The following is a 17,866-nucleotide window of genomic DNA, read 5'->3' as shown; positions in this document are numbered from 1 at the left end:
AGGATTCATTTAGCAGCTCACTTGCAGTAAACATGTCAGTGGAACTCTGTGCCTTTCTGTAGCTCCACTGACTGACATCAGATCAGAACATACTACTTAATAAGGGAATTTAAATTAGTATGATTATTTCAGTTTGCAGTAGGACACCTGAAATCTGGTTCAGTTGGAATTTTCTAGAAAAAATGTATTGTAAAGGGAAAACAGTAATTCATTTAATGGCTTAATAAATGAATATAAACAACTTAATTCCATGGAAGATGTTGGTTTTTTTTGTTTGTTTGTTTTGTTTGTTTTTTTTTCCTCCTAGATTTAGCAGAAGTCAGCAGGTTTGACAAAAGATGCATTCAGTATAGCAAATTTTACTTATTTATTCTGGGTGTAGGCTTAACTGAAACAATCCAGGGGCTTAGTCATCTGTAGGATTAATACAAAAATATGTACCACACGTTCACTGTTTCTCTTGGAAGCATGGAATGGTACTATGCAGCTGGCCTTCTTGAAGGCAATTCCTGCTCTGTATTCTCATATTCTACAAATTTCTGTGCAATATCATGTTGCTCTCCTCCTCTTCCTCCAAAAGAAACCCAGCACAGATAAAATAAATAAATAAATCAGCTTTTATCCTCCCAGTGGAGCTGGTGAATTATTTAGCCGATAGATTACTTGCTGAAAACATAACTTGGGTCAAACCTGATACTTTACAATCCGAAGTGAATTTAACACAAATAATTTTGACTTAGTATCACTTTAGAGGAATTTTCCTAAGCCTAGTAAAGGTAAACAACCATACCCTTTTATCTCCTTTCTGTTATCCCAGCAGCCCAAAGATACAGAGTTAAGACTTAAATCTTTACTTCAATACATAGGAAACTACAGGTTCTACTTCAGGTCAGCCATGAGTGAGCACAAGCCATTATGTTCTCAATCATCTGAGTTAGTTTACTTTCACTAGAATATTTTAAATGATCTTTCTGGCAAGAATAACATTAGATTATGCCTAAATACTTCCACTTCTGAGGCTAGTGCATAAACCACATTTGAGGTGGTTTGTCCCTAACCGCTCATTTTCCCTCATTTATTTTATTAAAGCATTAATAAAAGAAATTGAAAAACATTTTATGTATATTATTTTTTGTCCCTGCAGTGAAACAGCTCTTAACTTGCAAATTCCTAACTTGTTCACCAAAAATCACAACCATTGTTAACCCAGTAATACACAAGATCCTGGTCTCTGTACTCAAGTGTTCTATCTACCACTTCGCTTTTTGTAAGCAGGTTCTTACGTTTTGTGTCCAACTGAAAGCTTACCACAAAACTGAAACCTCATTAACACAAATACTTCCCAGCTGTTTTACAGAATGAGTCCCAGGAAATGCAATCCCCACTTTGAAGGCTGCAGTATATGCACAGTGACACCAGGATCCCTCCCTCCCCAAGAGTAACACAGTCCTCTATGCAAATCCCTCTCCCAGAAGGAAAGGAGGTGACAAGTCTAGAGGCTATTCTATTAGTTTGGATGGCAGATGTAAGAATAACCACAACACAACTAAATAAATAACAAAGTAAATTTTACAGATAGAGTTTATAGAGCATGTGGTAATGCTAATTCATACTAGTATTAGCATTATTCTGAATAAAAAGAATATCAGTTATATTACATTTCTCAGTTATGTTTCTGCCTTAGGCAGAGATTGAATGTGATGTTCAGACAAACAGGCATGGATTTTTACAATGCATTCCGTTTTTGTCCAAGAGCAGAACTTTCTATTTACTGGCTTTCATACAGCTTCATATTGCATATTATATTACATACAAGTGGTCTGTCTTCAGGTTGAACAACGCTTTTGACAAGCCATCCATTCTCCCGGGTAAATCTGAAAATATGGTCTGTCACTCATACAGAAACTGGGAAAATAGCAGGGATTTGAGTATTTTACTACTATGAGATACAAAATGTACACTTGATGTTTCATCTTTTAAGCTGACATGTTTTGTCCTAAAGTAAATGTTAACGTTGTATGTACTTACATCAGTGTACCAGGAGTTGGCCACAAGAAGATAGGAAGATGAACCAGAGAAGTCCTATTAACTTCAGTGACTATTTTTGAACTGATTACATCTTAACTAGTACAATCTATTAGCACAAAATGATTACTTCTTTGATAACTGAGCATTTAAAACTATATAACAGCCCATTTTCACAGAATCCTGACAAAAGGTTTTACTTGCTTGAGCTCTGAAATAATGCTAAGAGTCTATCAACAGTCAAAACCATGCCTGTCTTGTGGCAGGCAGTCCCTTTTTGTCCACCAGGCTCCAGGTGAAACAGCTTCATTCTAAAAGTTGTCTAGGGATACTAGGATAACATGCCTAAGTTAACACACATCAACTATCATTTCACAGTTTCCTGTTCGTTTAAATTAACTAATGGCACAATAAGAAGACCTAATTTTAGTTTGTATAGCACATAAAGAAGCAAGACATTACTTTTTACAGTGCTTCTGAGAAAGCACTGGAAGGGTTTACAGATAAATTTATTCTGAACAAGTACTTTGTTACATTAATGTGTGAGAAAATGGTTGATCATCTAATCCAACTTTAAAACTTCTCTATGTTTTTCTAATTAGATGACAGAAAAACTACAATAAAAAATTAAACTGAAAAAGTTTTCAACCTACAGAGGAGGCATAATTTTACAATTTAAATACATCAATCAAGTAAACCTTACATATTTCAGGAGAAGCTAATTATTTTATTCTAGAAACAAAATGATGAAGCATTAATGAGGCTTCTCCAAAAATGCTTTACAGCATCTAACACACTGCTCGTAAACAGTTTCAAAGTCCTTTTCATTCCCCTAGAAAAAAAAAAAAAAAGAGGAAAAAGAATGTAAGTATACTAATACCATCTCAAACAAAAACATTTTGCAAGCTGGTTTTCTGTTGTCAGTAATGGCAAATAACTTGCATTAGGGAACAAGAACAGTACAAATACATGGTAATAGTTGTAGCATGTTTCCTCCCTAATTTGAGCTACCAGTGTTTCAGGAATTTCCATAGCTGAACTCTCTTTGTACTCAGGAGCCCTGGATGCTCTTTCCTTCATGTTTTTTTTTTTTCCCCCATTCAATTTTGAAGCCCTTATAAGACTTATTTTTTTTCTTCTTTACATTCACAGTATCCTGTCATGTTGAGTTTCACAGTTAAACAAAGCACCATGTGGAAACAAATACCTCTTTTTGTTTTGAACATGTCTCCTACAAACCCATTTGATGTTCTCTACTTCTTGTGTAACGAATAGCAATTCCTTACTAGTACCTTCTTCCATTAATACCAGTTTTAGAGAACCCCACTACATCTTTCTCCACTTCTCTGTCCTAAACTGAAGGATACTAACCTAATTGATTGCTCTTGGCTAATATTATTCAACATCTTTGACCACCCCCCCATATCTTTGTCTCTGTTTTTCCTAATTATGTTATCTTTGCAAGGACACTGACCATGGAGAGCTTCACTTAATATTCAAAACACAGGAGCATTATGAACTTAAATAATTTCTATAAGAATAAAGATGGTTTCCTTTCATATTTCAGTAGTTTATATTGGTTTGTTAATTCTTTAAAAAACAAAAAACATTTGGCTTTGCATATTATCAGATTAAACATTATAAGAAAACTGTGGGATCTAGCAAGGATTTTTAATCAAGCTAACCAGAGAATTTCTTACATAGTATGGATCTTCAATAATAAGTTGTTTCTGTGGATCATATGTCCCAAGTAGTTCAATTTTGGCCTTGCAGTCTTTAACCTGGTTGCTTTTCCTTTTCAGATCTCTGGAGAAAAAAAAAAAAAAAAAGTAAATGTTATCAATTTCTCTTCAGAATTTGTTGGTATTAGATATTAATGTTTCTAGAGAACACAGGAAAATAATATCCTTCTGAACTCAGTTAATGCTGTTGACTTTCTATGCTGCTCCTTTTTTTTTTTTTTTAATTGAGTATCAAGGACATACGTAAATTTAGTTCAGAGTATAAGAAAACAGGCACTTAAGGCTTAACAGAAGCTTTTAGCAGTAAGTTTATCACCTTCTTCCTCAAATAATTCATTTAGTATTTTCAATGTCCACCTTTAGCTCACATTGAATAACAATAATGAAGATTATCTACATATTTTTTTCAAAATTGAGGAAGCTTCCTTCATGGGTTAAAAATTTTCTTAATTGGTATGTTGCAAGGTCTTTTGATGCTGCCTCTAACTCCTGTGAAGTCCTTCTACAGTGAGTTAGCAGAGAACAGTAAATTCATTAGATGTCTTCCCTTTGACATATTTTAACATTTTAGCAATCATCACATCTTTTACATTGCCTCCCATTAACAGAGCATATTTTTTTTGAACCAGTCTTTTCCCCATATACTTACAAACAGCCATCCATCACCCCAAATGCAGTTAAAATGCACCTCTCATCACCTTCAGATTAAAAGATGCTAAGTACCATGATTCTGACAAACAGCTGGAACATGTTAAGTTCTTTTAACTTATCTATATATCTCTATACCGAATCATCATTTTACTTACTCAGTGTTGAAAAAGTTTAAAGTGGTTTGCAATTGGTAATAAGAAATAATTCTCTGCAGAATATTCTTTCTAATAGTTAAGTACTAAGCAGGGCTTCTGAAAGCACAGACTGTATTTCTAAATTTCATACAGTCCTATGGATGAGATGCATATATCAAGTATAACATTCCCTTTAATAGAATGCAAAGTACACTACAACTGACAGTACTTTTTATAGTTCATAGGAAAAAAAAAAAACATACTTAGTCATAAGCATAATCAGTTTCAAGAACCTAATTTCTGATTTATTAATTCTAATTAATGAAGAAATTAATTTCATAGCTTTTAGATAGACAAAACAGAAGTGAGACTACAATACTGCTTTTCTATAAATAAAAGTCAGGACTCTATCAAGAAAGAAGTTATTGCTTGAATTTATAGATTTATTAAAAAAAAAAAAAAAGAAAGAAATGAAAAGAAAGGCAGCCCTGTGCATGTTGACAACATTTGTATTTTTAGAGGACAAGAAGGATGTTTGAAGACCGTCATCTTCTACATCCACCCAATTACAGTCATTTGCTTCAAGTCTTTTGGCATACCACCTCATGAACAGGAGGGGGCCAAATGGCTCTGGTACTACAGAAAAAGAGATGTTCCTTATCTCCCTTTTCTGATATGACAGACACTCACTCCATCAGCACCTGGAACCAGCTACAAACATGTATTCCCGGGACAATGGCTGAATTAGGTTCACATTTAAGATGAAACTTAGAAATGTGGCAGTAGCGAAACCCCTAATTCTGTCATAGTTGTTATGTTTTGTCTGCTTTACAGCTCATATATAAATGAAAACTTACTTTGGTATTAACAATTTAAGAATGTGAATGAAACTACAGTAAGCAGTCACCTCTTCGCCTGATGCACTGCAATCAAGCCAAGTTTTAGTGCACGGCATCTATGAATAAAGGGCATAACAGAGGTCACTCAAAACATTCTGGAAAATTCAACAAATGATACTTCCTTCAGAAGAAAGGTTTTGGTTCTTAAAGTCTTTACGTGTTACTAATAGGGTTTTCTTTCTTTGTTTTATTAGGTTTACAGGTTATAGTCTTTAAAAACACTTAGACTTGCGATTATTAAAACTCTCTCCCTTAATCCTAATCATAAATACGTATGTAGTTAAGTAGAAATTTTGCTAATGACATCTAAATTATCTAGGCATCTACTTCACCTAATCTTTCTTAAGCTTAACTCATCTCAAAGATGCACTTAATTAAAACCATGGGAAACAGCAGCAAACAACAAGATTTCCCCCAGCTAACGACTTAAATTATTACTGAGCTTGCTATTTCTTGCTATTTTATATTGCTATATAAAAAGAGCGGGGGGAAGGGAGGCACACGCATTTAATCCCTTGCAGGTTTTTGGTGTCTTTTAGATCCTATGTAATCAGAAAACCAGATCACTTGGATCAAAAGACAGTGTCCTTGTTCTTAACTACACAGGCATCAGCTACACTTGTGTAACACAAAGCATACTAAACTTCCTTTTCCTTAATCTTGACTGGCATGTATAACACTAATTAAACACTGAATTTTAGCTCATTAAACATAAGAAATGAAGAATCCCTCTACTGCACTATCATCACAATACCCCCCAAAACAAGACAAGCTAAATAGTAAAACATGACATCTTCAAAGTGACTTGTGAGCTAGCACTACAAGCAATCCAAATTAATTTGTTCCATTTATTCATACATTACCTTAGATTGCTTTCATCCATGCAAAGTATATAATCAAAGCTCTGGAAATCATCTTTGGTAATCTAGAATTAAAAACATATGTTTTAGCCTACAAACTATGATTATAAAAAAGAGGAAAAAGTATTTTCAAGTTTCGCAGTTCTGATTTATTAAAAAAGACACATGAGGAGTGAAACTGCACATCCTTCATCAACTTGTACAATAGTTGAAGGTATTTTAAATCCGCCATGATTATTTATCCCTTTTTACAAGTTTTCACACGCAAAAGTGAATTAGCTATTTTACTATTTTAGTTAGTTATTTTATTATTTTGATAATCAGGAAAAATAAATGGAATCAAATCTATGAGTTCACATTAAAGACTGCATTTCACGCATATTCCTAGGTGTAGTATTGTAATGAAAAAACTTTGAAGGTTTCTTCAGTACAAGCTTTTCTGGCAGGTGTCTGGGAAAAATGGGCTAGAAAAATGAATAAGCAAGAGAACAGACATATTATCCTATAAGCTACTAATTTATAAAAATATTTACATATTTGAAAAAATTGCAAAGTGTTTATTTGTGTGTAAACAGCAAATTAAGTGCTACTGCATAATAGGGCATAAGAAAAGACTTTCAGAAATTATCACTAGACTAAGCCTTAAATGAAACATTTCACACCAAGAGAACTGGATGGGGGGGCAAAAGGGAGGAGCATTTGAAAAGAAAGGGTTAATAGTGAAAACTAATGCAGACTTGTTTATTACCACAGTAAAAATATTTGCTGTATTCATGCTGTGCCTTTGACCTACGAAAATATTTTTACAGTAGAAATAGCTCTGTTTTCCTGGCAACTCTAACAGAATCTCTACAAGCTTCTTCTGGTTGCTCTACACAGCTAAACACTGCCCCTGTGAAAATTAAGTTGGCATAGATTTATTTGTAGTGCAGACACAGACAAAAATTACAAAAAGCAAAAGATCAAAGGTAAAACACACCTGCCACACTTCCCAATCTTCGTATACTTTGAGAATGTGACAGTTACTACCCTATGAATCAGCACTAACACAAATCCAAATGCTGCCCTAATAACAGGATTATTACTGGTTAGCTTGTGCTCTTCCATAGATATGAGATACAAAAAGCACAATTCAGTAAATACTGATGAACTGAAGATATTCCTCAAAACTACAGAAAATTGGTATTTGTGGGGAAGGACCTGAACAGGCAGTAAAAATGAATGTACGTTTTTGAGAAGTTGTGGCAAACTCAAGCAGTCAACTACACAGAAAAAGTGTGTAGTATCCAAAAAAAATACATACAACCATTATTAAAGACCATCAATGGAGAAATACATGATCATTCCAATTTGTCTGTTAAGCATTTGCCTTTATTTTCAGAAGGGTAATCTCCTTTTCTCTGCCTTAAAAAAAAAAAAGAAAAAAAAAAGAGAGAGATGCAGTAGTCTTCAAATTTATCCAACTGTGAAACAATGTTTAATACAACCTTCCTCTAATCTCAGTCTCACAATTAAGGCAAATGCTCGATATGAGTCATACTGAAATCAATTTTGACCTCAGCATGAATGGAAGCGAAACTGATTAATTCATATCTCTTTTGTGCACGAAGACTACGAGCTTAGAGAATTTCAATGGGTGTATAAACAGACAGCAATGTACCATCAACTAAAATGTTAACATTTTATGTATACATATATATATATCTATACTGCATTTTTTATTTAAAGTTTGATCGAACAATCACTATGATGAACATCACCTATGTAGGATGTAACCAGTTTAACATTCTATCTTATATAAATCGTTCTTTTGGTAGCTATTGGATTAAAAGAAGAGATACAATCCATAATTATGATAATTATGCACAAAATTACATGAAGGAAAGTGCTTTTCACTGGGTAAGTTTCCCACAGGAATGAAGAGGATAACTGTATGAGGTAGTCATCTTACGACAGTATTTGGAGACAAGAGAAGAAAAATCCCTCTTTTCTATTTCTACAGCTCCTAGGTTAAATCTTTCTCAATCTGTTCTGAAGCAGCATAATCATACACAAAATTCTATCCTTGAGTTTGTGTCTACAAGCAAAACAAATACACTTCTGCTTGTACTAACCTGACCATTCTGCAAAGCCATACTTTACGCTGTTGAGTCCCTCTCTTTCTGGAGGTACTACAAGACCAGGTCAGCTCTACCCATTTTGGAGTATCAGCACAAACTATTTGACAGAAGTTTGAAAAAAATACTGGAGTTACATAGTTAACATCAGTGCAAAATGAACAGTTACTTGCAGTTCAGGGACTCAGTTATTGTATTTTTGCTTTTTAATAAAAGAAGCTGGTTGTGCTGGGATGTTTTTACACAAATTTTCATCCTGTTATTCTTTCTATTTATTGTCTCATTCTTTTTAATTTTCCTTCCTTGCGTATTTAACATTTCTCTTCTACTTCAGAAATCTTTTCATTTGCCAGACATATAAACAAATAACTTCATTAAGGTGTTTTCATTCCCTCTCCTCAGAGTTCTTTCAAGGCAAGAGGATCAGATGTTTTTGGATGCTTTGCTGTGCCTTAACTGCCCGCAAACTGCTCTAGTAATACCCAAGGACAGTTCTCAAGTTTCCAAGTCTCATCTTTTAAGAATACAAACATGTTGCACTACTGTGACTGAAACACTGAGTGATTAGTTTGAGTACCATTTCGCTTGCATAATGATAAACAACCCTGTTTGTAAGCACTAATAAATAACAACTCCAGAACCAGGAAAAGATCATAACATCAGGCCTTTCCTACTAATTATTCTAATAGCAAAACATTAAAAATCTGGAATGGTATTATGCTCAGTCCTGTTTGCATTATTACATAAAAGAGATTAGCATCAGCAATGGTCAGCAGAGAGCAATTGACTAATGAGGGAATTTATTTTAAAAAGTTGAAGAACTAACCATGCACTCCTTTAAAATGAAGAAAGTAAATATGACCTCAGGAAGGTCTGGTAAAATTCAGAAGGGATCAGAAATGAAAGACAATAACAAGACTACTTGATCGTTTTGTCAGTAGATGAAGTAGTCACATAAAGTCGAGCTAAGTAAAGGTGAAGTCCTAAAGGAATATCTTGTATCCAGAGAACAGTTAACTCAAGTAAGTTATGTGCATTTATTTGAGTGTCTGAATGATTTAAATAGATGCAGGCGCATTTATTTTCCATCCCTCTGGAGTGCCACGCAGAACTAAACTTTTTGTTAATGAAAACTGGGATGAGCTTTGGTAAAACAGAGGATTTCACTAAGGAAAAAAATTATCTCTGATTTAAGAATGTTTCAAGGGTATGTTTTCCTCTGAAGTCACCACCAACTGTACTATTTATCCTGTGTTTGAGTGCCTTAGTATAAAGATATTCACGCAAGAACAGAATCTTTTTATGATGGGTAAACAGGCATTCTGCTTCTTTTTGGATCTGCTAAAATGCAATTTCTTGCTGAAAGAAGCATCACAGATGCTTCTAAGTGCACTAAGTCCACTTTTTAATACTATTCAAAAATGTTTCATAAAAATGCTGATCATACTAAACGCCCAAATGTAGGATTTTTCTTTAACAGAAAAGCTGCTCCAATACTTCTTAGTTATAGTTCCAATGAAACTTAACAAGAAATTCACTAACCTCAGCTGCAAGGGTTAGGCCACATGGGAGTCCTTTAAGAAACTGCACATAGTATTTATGATCTGATGCTTAACCATGCACTGGTCAAATGACTTCTGTGATGTAATGGTTAGCACTAAAGAAAGCATGGGTATGAACAAGAAAGAAAATATACTCTCTTCTACCTGCCGTGCTTTATGTGCTGTCTCAATGCCATGATTTCTTAGACAGCTTAAAGCCCTTGCATCTGGGGAGCGCCCCACGTTCCAGTCTGAAACGGCAGCACTGTCTGTCATCCACTGTAAGAACAAAACAAATACATATACACATTTAAAGAAAATTAAAGTACAGTACCTGCCTGGCAATATGATTCATGGTAATGCCATGCTTCTTCATGCAAGTCTGTCCTCGATAGTCAGGAGGGTTTCCTATTTCATAGGCAGATGTTGCTGCACTGTCTATCCTCCACTACAGAAAAACAAATTTACATTTTTATGTTTCCTTTCACACTGCTTATATTTGTACTAACTGGCTACAAGACTGTTATTTCAAAGGCAAGAACAGGAATAAACAGCTTACCTTATTTTCAACTTTTTCATCAGTTACAAGTTTTCTAAAAACTGCTTCAGCTATTGGAGATCGACAAATGTTTCCTATAGAAACAGGAAATTAAAGTAAAATTTAAGATGATTAAAAACAAAAAAAAAAATCAGTAACTGTGTGGATTTGTCAGCACAGATCAGATGAAAGATTTTTATTTACTTGGGTAGAATGTGGATTGCTGATGTTATTGTAACTCAGATTCTGCAAGAGTGGAAACATAATATCCATTAGTCTCTTGAAACAGGTATTATTATATGAAAACATACAACTTGTTAAAATAAATAGGAGGAGTATTGTGTAAGCACATTTCTCTTTTCTCCTCCTTCACAGAGGTTCTGTGATCACAGAAGACAAAAGGCAGGCAAAATTACAAAATTTAAATGACAGCAAAGTTCTTCCATATTGGCAAATTTCAACTAATGCATTACTGGAGAATCTATAAATATTTGCCTCAAATATTTACATTACTACCCACCTGTTAACAGAAACCTTTTGGACAATTCCAAAATACAACCACCACCAGGATGGAACCAAATTACTGAAACGGCTGAACGCATAGTAGAAATCCTCCTGACCACTGATGTGAAGTCACTTCAGGTCAAACTGAATCCTCAACAAGAGCAGCTTCCAAATATTAATTCCACCCCCAACTCCTCACCCCCAAAAGAGAAATCAATTAAACAAGCTATCAACAAACTTCAGGAAAAGATTTTTTTTCTTTCTTTTTCGTCCAAAATACAGAGGATTAGTAATGAAATGTAACATGGCAAAGTTGGAAGTACTGTCAGTCAGCCTAAGGTGCCTGTACTAATTTCAGAAATAGAAACTCAGTCTTGCCTTCCAGTGGCAACCAGTTACCAGCCAGTTGATCTGACCTTATTTTCAGAAACTATTTCAACAATGAAGTAGTGCCCAATAATAAAATAATAATTATACTACTAATAAAAATACTTAAAAAAAAGAAATAATAGGTCCAAAGTACTTCTGCTCTACTGTTGAAGCTGTATGTAGCTGGGTTAACCACTTAAGGTACACTTCCCGAACCTGCGTGCAAAAACAGTCTTTAAAAAAAGAAAAACATCTCAACAAATAAATAAATAAACCTATTCAACTTCACTTGAACTTCCTATCTTTTCATCCTTTCATATGAGAAACTAGATGCATATTTATAGTTGATACATTATCCACATCCACAATAAATCATACAAACTTCCACTTTCCATCAAAGAACATGATAGTCCACGTGACTTCACACATAGCTGACTTTGGAGCAGTTAAGTGTGAAATACCACAAATGGTAGCACTCAATTCTATACCTTAAAAAATCAGTTCAAAGATCAGTTCTGCTCCTGATTAAATTCCTTCCAAATTTCAAACAGTAAAAAAAAAAAAAAAAATAAAAAAATGAAATGCCCACAAATGGAACTAAACTGCTGACACCAAGAGACTTACAGATCAAGCACTCAGCAAAATATCAAGGTGGATATTTCACTACTAAAGAGGAAGAAGCTGCTTTGACCCGCAGGTCATAATTAAATAACTTGTTGTCAGTCATGCCAACTATTAAAAAAAGTAGGTGAGAAGTAAAACTACAAAGTTTTAGAGTACACCAAAATGAATGAATTAATTAAATTAATTTTGATGGCAAATTTTTTTCCAGGGGAAAACATACTATTTCCTTTACTTGAACTAGCTTATTCCAAGCAAGGAAACTAAACTGGTCTTGAAAGAAAAATAAAACAGTTAAAATTTGTTTGCATTTATAAAGTGAGAACAGAGATTAATATTTATTATAAAAATGATAAAGAACGTGGTAGGTTAAAAAAATAAAAACCACTTAATTTAATTGAATGAATTAAGCATTAAATTATAATTTTACGAGGAATGGAACATGGCAACATCCAGCTTAAGACAGAAAAGAACCTTTGTAGTCAGCGAGTCCAATCCTCTGATACTGCAGGCATATACGGCACCACATCTCTTATAAACACATTAGGCTCTCTTTTAAAAGCATCATCTATCTTAAAAGGCTGCTCCAGAAACTCATTTCCTGCAGTAGCCAGAACCTTTCCAATCCCCACTTAATATTTATACTTGGAAGTCAATGCTCATTTGATCTTGGTTAACATCACTCTGTAGCTTAAAAACTTTCCTTCCCTTCAACAGATACAGAGCTCTTGTCAAGCACAGTTGTGCTAATCTAAACAAACCGAGCTCCTGGCCTCCTTTTGAAATTAATTTACCCTTATCTAATTGCTCCTGTTAAGCCAAATTTAAACAAATAAATTCAATAATTTTGAATTCCCAAACACTGGCAAATAAAACCAATGATATTCCAGGATTCTTTTTTTCTTTTTCAATCAATTTGGTTCACTAAATAAATAAATAAATAAATAAATAAAAAGTCCCCAAATATTTACTTTGTCCTTTTGAAAACAACCTAAGACAACTTCTGTGATCACATCTGCTTCCTTCACGAGTATCAAATTTGTGGTCATAGTCCCCACTTCTAATCTGCCCATTCCCTCTTTTGCTCCGTTGCTTCCAAACTATTACATTCTGCTTCCATTACACCAGCTGTTGAGAACACTCATTTCTTCCTGTATGTTATTTTTCCTTTGTATGAATTTTACCATGTAACTGTCCATGATCAGTAAATTTCATTACTATGCTTAATATTTCAGTAATTACAGAATTTCAAAATGATACTTTTAAAATAAAACCTTCACAAATTTTTCTGTTTAACCTTCTCCTTTATCTGACTTGTTCCAAATCATTTTCACTCTTCTATAATGTGCTCACAACTTAAAATAAATGTCTGAATATCTTTGATCATACCACATCAGATATCATCACGAATGGCAACACAAACATTGATTAAATATATAACTACCATACTTCTAGCAATGCCTAGGAACTGCAGTCACGTAATTTATTAAATATTTGTAACTTAATTTGTAATTTAAAAATTTATGTCTTCCATGACAACACTTTCCAGGTATTACCAGAGGTATTAATTAACACTGCTGTAGAATCACTGTCACCATTCAAGTGTATTCACGGGGACTATGGACAGAATCCCAGAACTGACTTACCAGCTCTCTTCTCCTTATATTCTGCAGTACTATTTTCATCCTAACAAATTATTTTTATCTGTGATACTCCTTGTGACATTACAGCTCATCCCATCTTTAACGTTACTGTGACACATGCAAACTGCAACTCTTACTTCTCATAGTCATTGCCCCTTTCCCACAGGATAACTTCTATCCATTTATATTCAGTTTTGCAACCCACTGCTGTCTCTTCAGTCTTCACGGAGGTTTTTTGCACACACACCATATTTCCTAAGCTAAGGTTTTACTGTCATAATTGTAGAACAAAAGGAAAAAATTCACACAGATTCAAAGGAGGATTACCTTTCTCCTTGGACTCAAAACGTATTTTCCTTAAATGTTATCAACTGCTTCCTTAGCATTGATTTTATCAGTCTTCTCCTCTCCTCCTCTGGTATTCCTTTTTCCTTCACTGAGCAGTCTCCTAACTGATCTAATCATGCCTTTTTTTTTTTTTTTTTTTTAATGTATAAGGTAATGGTATTGAAGTTCTCTGAATCTCTATCTCCTCCCTTCATTTTTTAGATTTCCATCTCTTCAGATAGTACCCAAGGTACCCAGAAAGAGCCTTCCCATTGAAATAAATCCTATAAACATCAAATAGAATGATTCAAGGGTGAAAGACAAACTTCAATTACAGAATCGGTACTGGAACTGTTGCCTGCTTTTACAAAGCCATGCTTTCTCACTCATTTCCCAAGGACAAGACTTCCACTGCCTATTACCCAACTAGCTCAGTTTTTGAGTTCTTCCAGTCCATGATTTAATCTTTGGTCTATTCCTGTACAGAAACAGAAACGTCACTTCTCCCATCAGGAAAGACAACTTGACTGCATTTCAAGCTCAGGCCTGTTGGTCATCTCTACAAAACTACCAATCTTATCATCCACTCTCTCAATCTGTTTTGTATCGTCCTTGTTCCTTATTCAGCTCTCTAACTCTTTCACATTCTTTGTCTTCCCCAAATGTGAACAGATGCTCTTCTCTTCTGTTACAAACAGCAGATGGAATAACAAAGGAAGAAGTTTTACTAGCTTTCATCCTCCCACATTAAAAAACCCACTTTCAACTCCATGTGTAGTCAATTCATCTAAGTCATTATCATACTACTTCCTAATGTAATTTGCATTGTCCAATAACTTACCATCAGGCCTCCCCCAGCAGCAAGTGTTCAAAACTTCCCTACTCTGTGCCATTACGTACTCAAATCCCTGCCTGAACTTCATCATGGTTCCCAGTCATGTCACTGTATCTTCTCTGCAGTCAAGCCTGTCTGCAGACACTACTGGATTGTTATGCTTTCTTTTCACAGCAAGCTAAAAGCTCCTCAGTAAAAATAAGTTCTCGATGCATAAGCACCCACCCGCAACAATCTGACTCCTATTTTTAGGCATACACCATAATCTTATTTTCCTATTCTAAGATGGCTTTTATGACCATGCTTTCAACTCTCCAGTTCTCCTGTATCATTCTGAAACAGATTAAACAAGACACTGCATTCAAACAGCTATCTTACCACAGAAGTAAGGTAGTTTCCTTACTTCTCTCTAACATTCTCTTCTTCATCCAAAAACTGTATTAGTTCTTTTTGTCACCTCACTGAGAACCCTCATGAAAGAAGCTATTTAGGACCTCTTTGATGTCTTTCCAAAGCTACTGCTTTCTCATTGGCTATATTTAAAAGTATGTATTGGATTGTGACAACTGAATCAGGAAACTCAAATCTTTTTGTGAGAAGTGTCGTTTCCTCATACCCAATAAATTCACTGTCATTTTAGAAAAGATGTTACGCAATTTCTGATGGCAGCATTCATACTCAATGAATGCTCATTCATACAACAAACACCAACTTCTTTTTTGTCAACTTTTGGACACTCCCCAAATCACTTTGCTAAACCATTTGTCTAGCAACTACTCCTCCATGCATGGACACCAACTTCTGGTCTAAGATACCCATACAGCTTGTTATGTTATAGTGGACAAGTCACAAAGAGGATAACTTATATAACATGGCATCATATTAAGTTCATTTCTAGAGCTCAATCATTAATTAGATGAGCTACGTAAGTGTAAAAAGAGAAAATTGCTTTCTGGTCCACCTCCAATATTAATTCTTTGCTTTAAATGAAAAAAAAATATATATTTCCAGGTGCCTTTTCATATTCTGTAATTAAATATGCTGCTGGATCCTCCATCTATTTCTTAGTGATGAGGAACTCTTATCATTAATGTAATTATGCACATTAGCTAGATTATATTTTGTTGTGTAATATCTGTTTATCTCATTACAAACAAAGAATAGAGTAAATGGATATTTTAATAACAGGTTTCTTTCAAAATAATGTAGAAAGAAAATATAATTTTTCATGAAGGCTTGTACTTTTGGGGATTTGCTCTTGCTGAATGTGGGAGAACATGTGAATTAATACTTCATTAATTAGCAAGGAATATTACAGGTAAAGTCAGTTCAAGACATCTACTCAACAGTCTTTTCAGCAATAACTATAGGTTATTCTAATCAAAAGTTGGGGGGGGGAACAACTATTAAGACATGATCATTGCTTTTCAAGACAAATTAAAAATATTAAGCAAACGTTTTGGAGGAAGAAGACACAAGTTGCCTTAACTGAAATACCTATTTGACCACAAAAAAGAGCCTTTTGTGTCTATTAGCTTGTATGTTACATGCCACATACCATTAGGTTGTATTTTTTATAACCCTGTAACACAGAAATTTCAGAGATATTTGCAACATTTATTTTTCAAAATTTCATCTTGTAAACATCAGCCCTTTTTGATTTGTTCATCCTTTCCTCAAATGTAGGATCATAGATCACTCTACACCTAAATTATCTTCTGTCAATGGTGGCTGCTCAGAGTCCCAACTGGATGGTCTCAACGTGTTACAGTGCAAATCACCATCATGGCCTTATAGACCTGTCCATACATAGGAATTGTTTTATAAAGATTACCACTGCCCTTAGAACATACTGCTGGGAGAGAAAGATGCATGTTAACATGATGTTTTTATACAGAGATATTTATACAGACATATTTGTGTAGGCCACTGGCTCCCAAACATACACCAACTGATAATTCCTTATCTAAAGGATGTTTTTCCCGAAGTTACTACTACAGCTTGCTTTTACAGTAAGGTAAATATCAAAACATATTTTACTAAACTAAACTTGTTTTGCTGTTTGACTAATCCCGATTTCTCCTGTTACAACAGCAAAAAAGCACTTAGCAAAAATAAATAAATAAATAAATAAAAAATATTAGCTAAAAGTTTTGTAATGAACCTGGCAAAATGCCAAGGATTCACAGGGATGAAATTCGAGCATATAAGTCAGACTATAAAAGCTAGGTGGCAGACAGTATTAAAAGCCCTACTAGATCAGAGCTGCGAACCCTCGAGCCTGTTATCTCTGGGAGGGAGCAGATGTTTTGGGGAAGTATGTACCCAGGAAGGTGCATGGCCACGTAATCCCCGCGGTCGGGTTGGCGATTTGTGGTTGTGAGGAAGCAGAAGATTGCTGTGCTGGTTAGGAACCGACTGTCCTGAGCTTCTGGAAAGCCTCCAAACCCTTTCTGATCCCTCCACGGTTGTTTCCATGACTTCTCACGAAATGAGCTTCAGAACTAAACACACGCCACACGCTTTAATTTTCTTTTAACCTGCTGCCTGCCTCTCCATTTAGGCAGCTCTTCAAAACAACAACAACAACAAAAAAAAGAAGACTTTATTATTTTCACTCCTTCCCACGACGGCCAGAATTGCACAGCCCCATGTCCGCCCCCACCAAGCTCCCCGTACCTCAGGCCGCACCGTGTCTCCCCGGCCTCGCGCCGACCCTATCGCCTCCTCCAGCCGCCCTTACCCCCGATCCCTGTCCCTGATCCCTGTTCCCGATCCCTGCACCCGATCCCAGATCGCCGACCCCCGCCGCCCGCCCCGCTCACCCAGGCACACGAACAGCACGGACTTCGCCTCCCCCGACGCCATCTTCTCCGCTCGGGAGGAGGAAGGAGGCGGGGGGGGGGGGGCCTCGCTTGCTATCGCGCCGCCTCGCTTTACGACTACAGCCGGCTTCGTTTTTTGCCTGATTTGAGAGAAAACAGAGGGAAAAAAATAATAAAAAAAAGTCAAACTGTGGAAACAAAACAACACGCGCTGGGGGAGGCGGGAGGGCACGGC

The 17,866-nt window shown here is 35.4% G+C and overlaps 1 protein-coding gene across 2 annotated transcripts; it reads right to left on the bottom strand.

Annotated features, from left to right (window-relative positions):
• Positions 1-1,563: 1,563 nt before the first annotated feature.
• On the bottom strand, positions 1,564-17,828 carry ACP1 (acid phosphatase 1). 2 transcript variants are annotated; one of them, XM_027455155.3, is made up of 6 exons: positions 17,632-17,828; positions 10,529-10,602; positions 10,135-10,248; positions 6,315-6,376; positions 3,726-3,831; positions 1,564-2,857 (listed from the first exon to the last, which is right to left on the bottom strand). In XM_027455155.3, the coding sequence occupies exons 1-6, from the start codon at positions 17,672-17,674 to the stop codon at positions 2,780-2,782; spliced, it is 477 nt and encodes a 158-aa protein (XP_027310956.1). In that variant the 5' UTR covers positions 17,675-17,828; the 3' UTR covers positions 1,564-2,779. The 2 variants fall into 2 exon arrangements, with proteins under 2 accessions (XP_027310956.1, XP_027310955.1); XM_027455154.3 differs by lacking the exon at positions 10,135-10,248 and adding an exon at positions 10,304-10,417 and having other exon boundaries at positions 17,632-17,822.
• Positions 17,829-17,866: the final 38 nt, after the last annotated feature.

Source organism: Anas platyrhynchos, chromosome 3 (assembly GCF_047663525.1).
Source record: "Anas platyrhynchos isolate ZD024472 breed Pekin duck chromosome 3, IASCAAS_PekinDuck_T2T, whole genome shotgun sequence".
NCBI classification, from domain to species: domain Eukaryota; kingdom Metazoa; phylum Chordata; class Aves; order Anseriformes; family Anatidae; genus Anas; species Anas platyrhynchos.
This window is presented reverse-complemented; position numbering and strand designations above follow the sequence as displayed.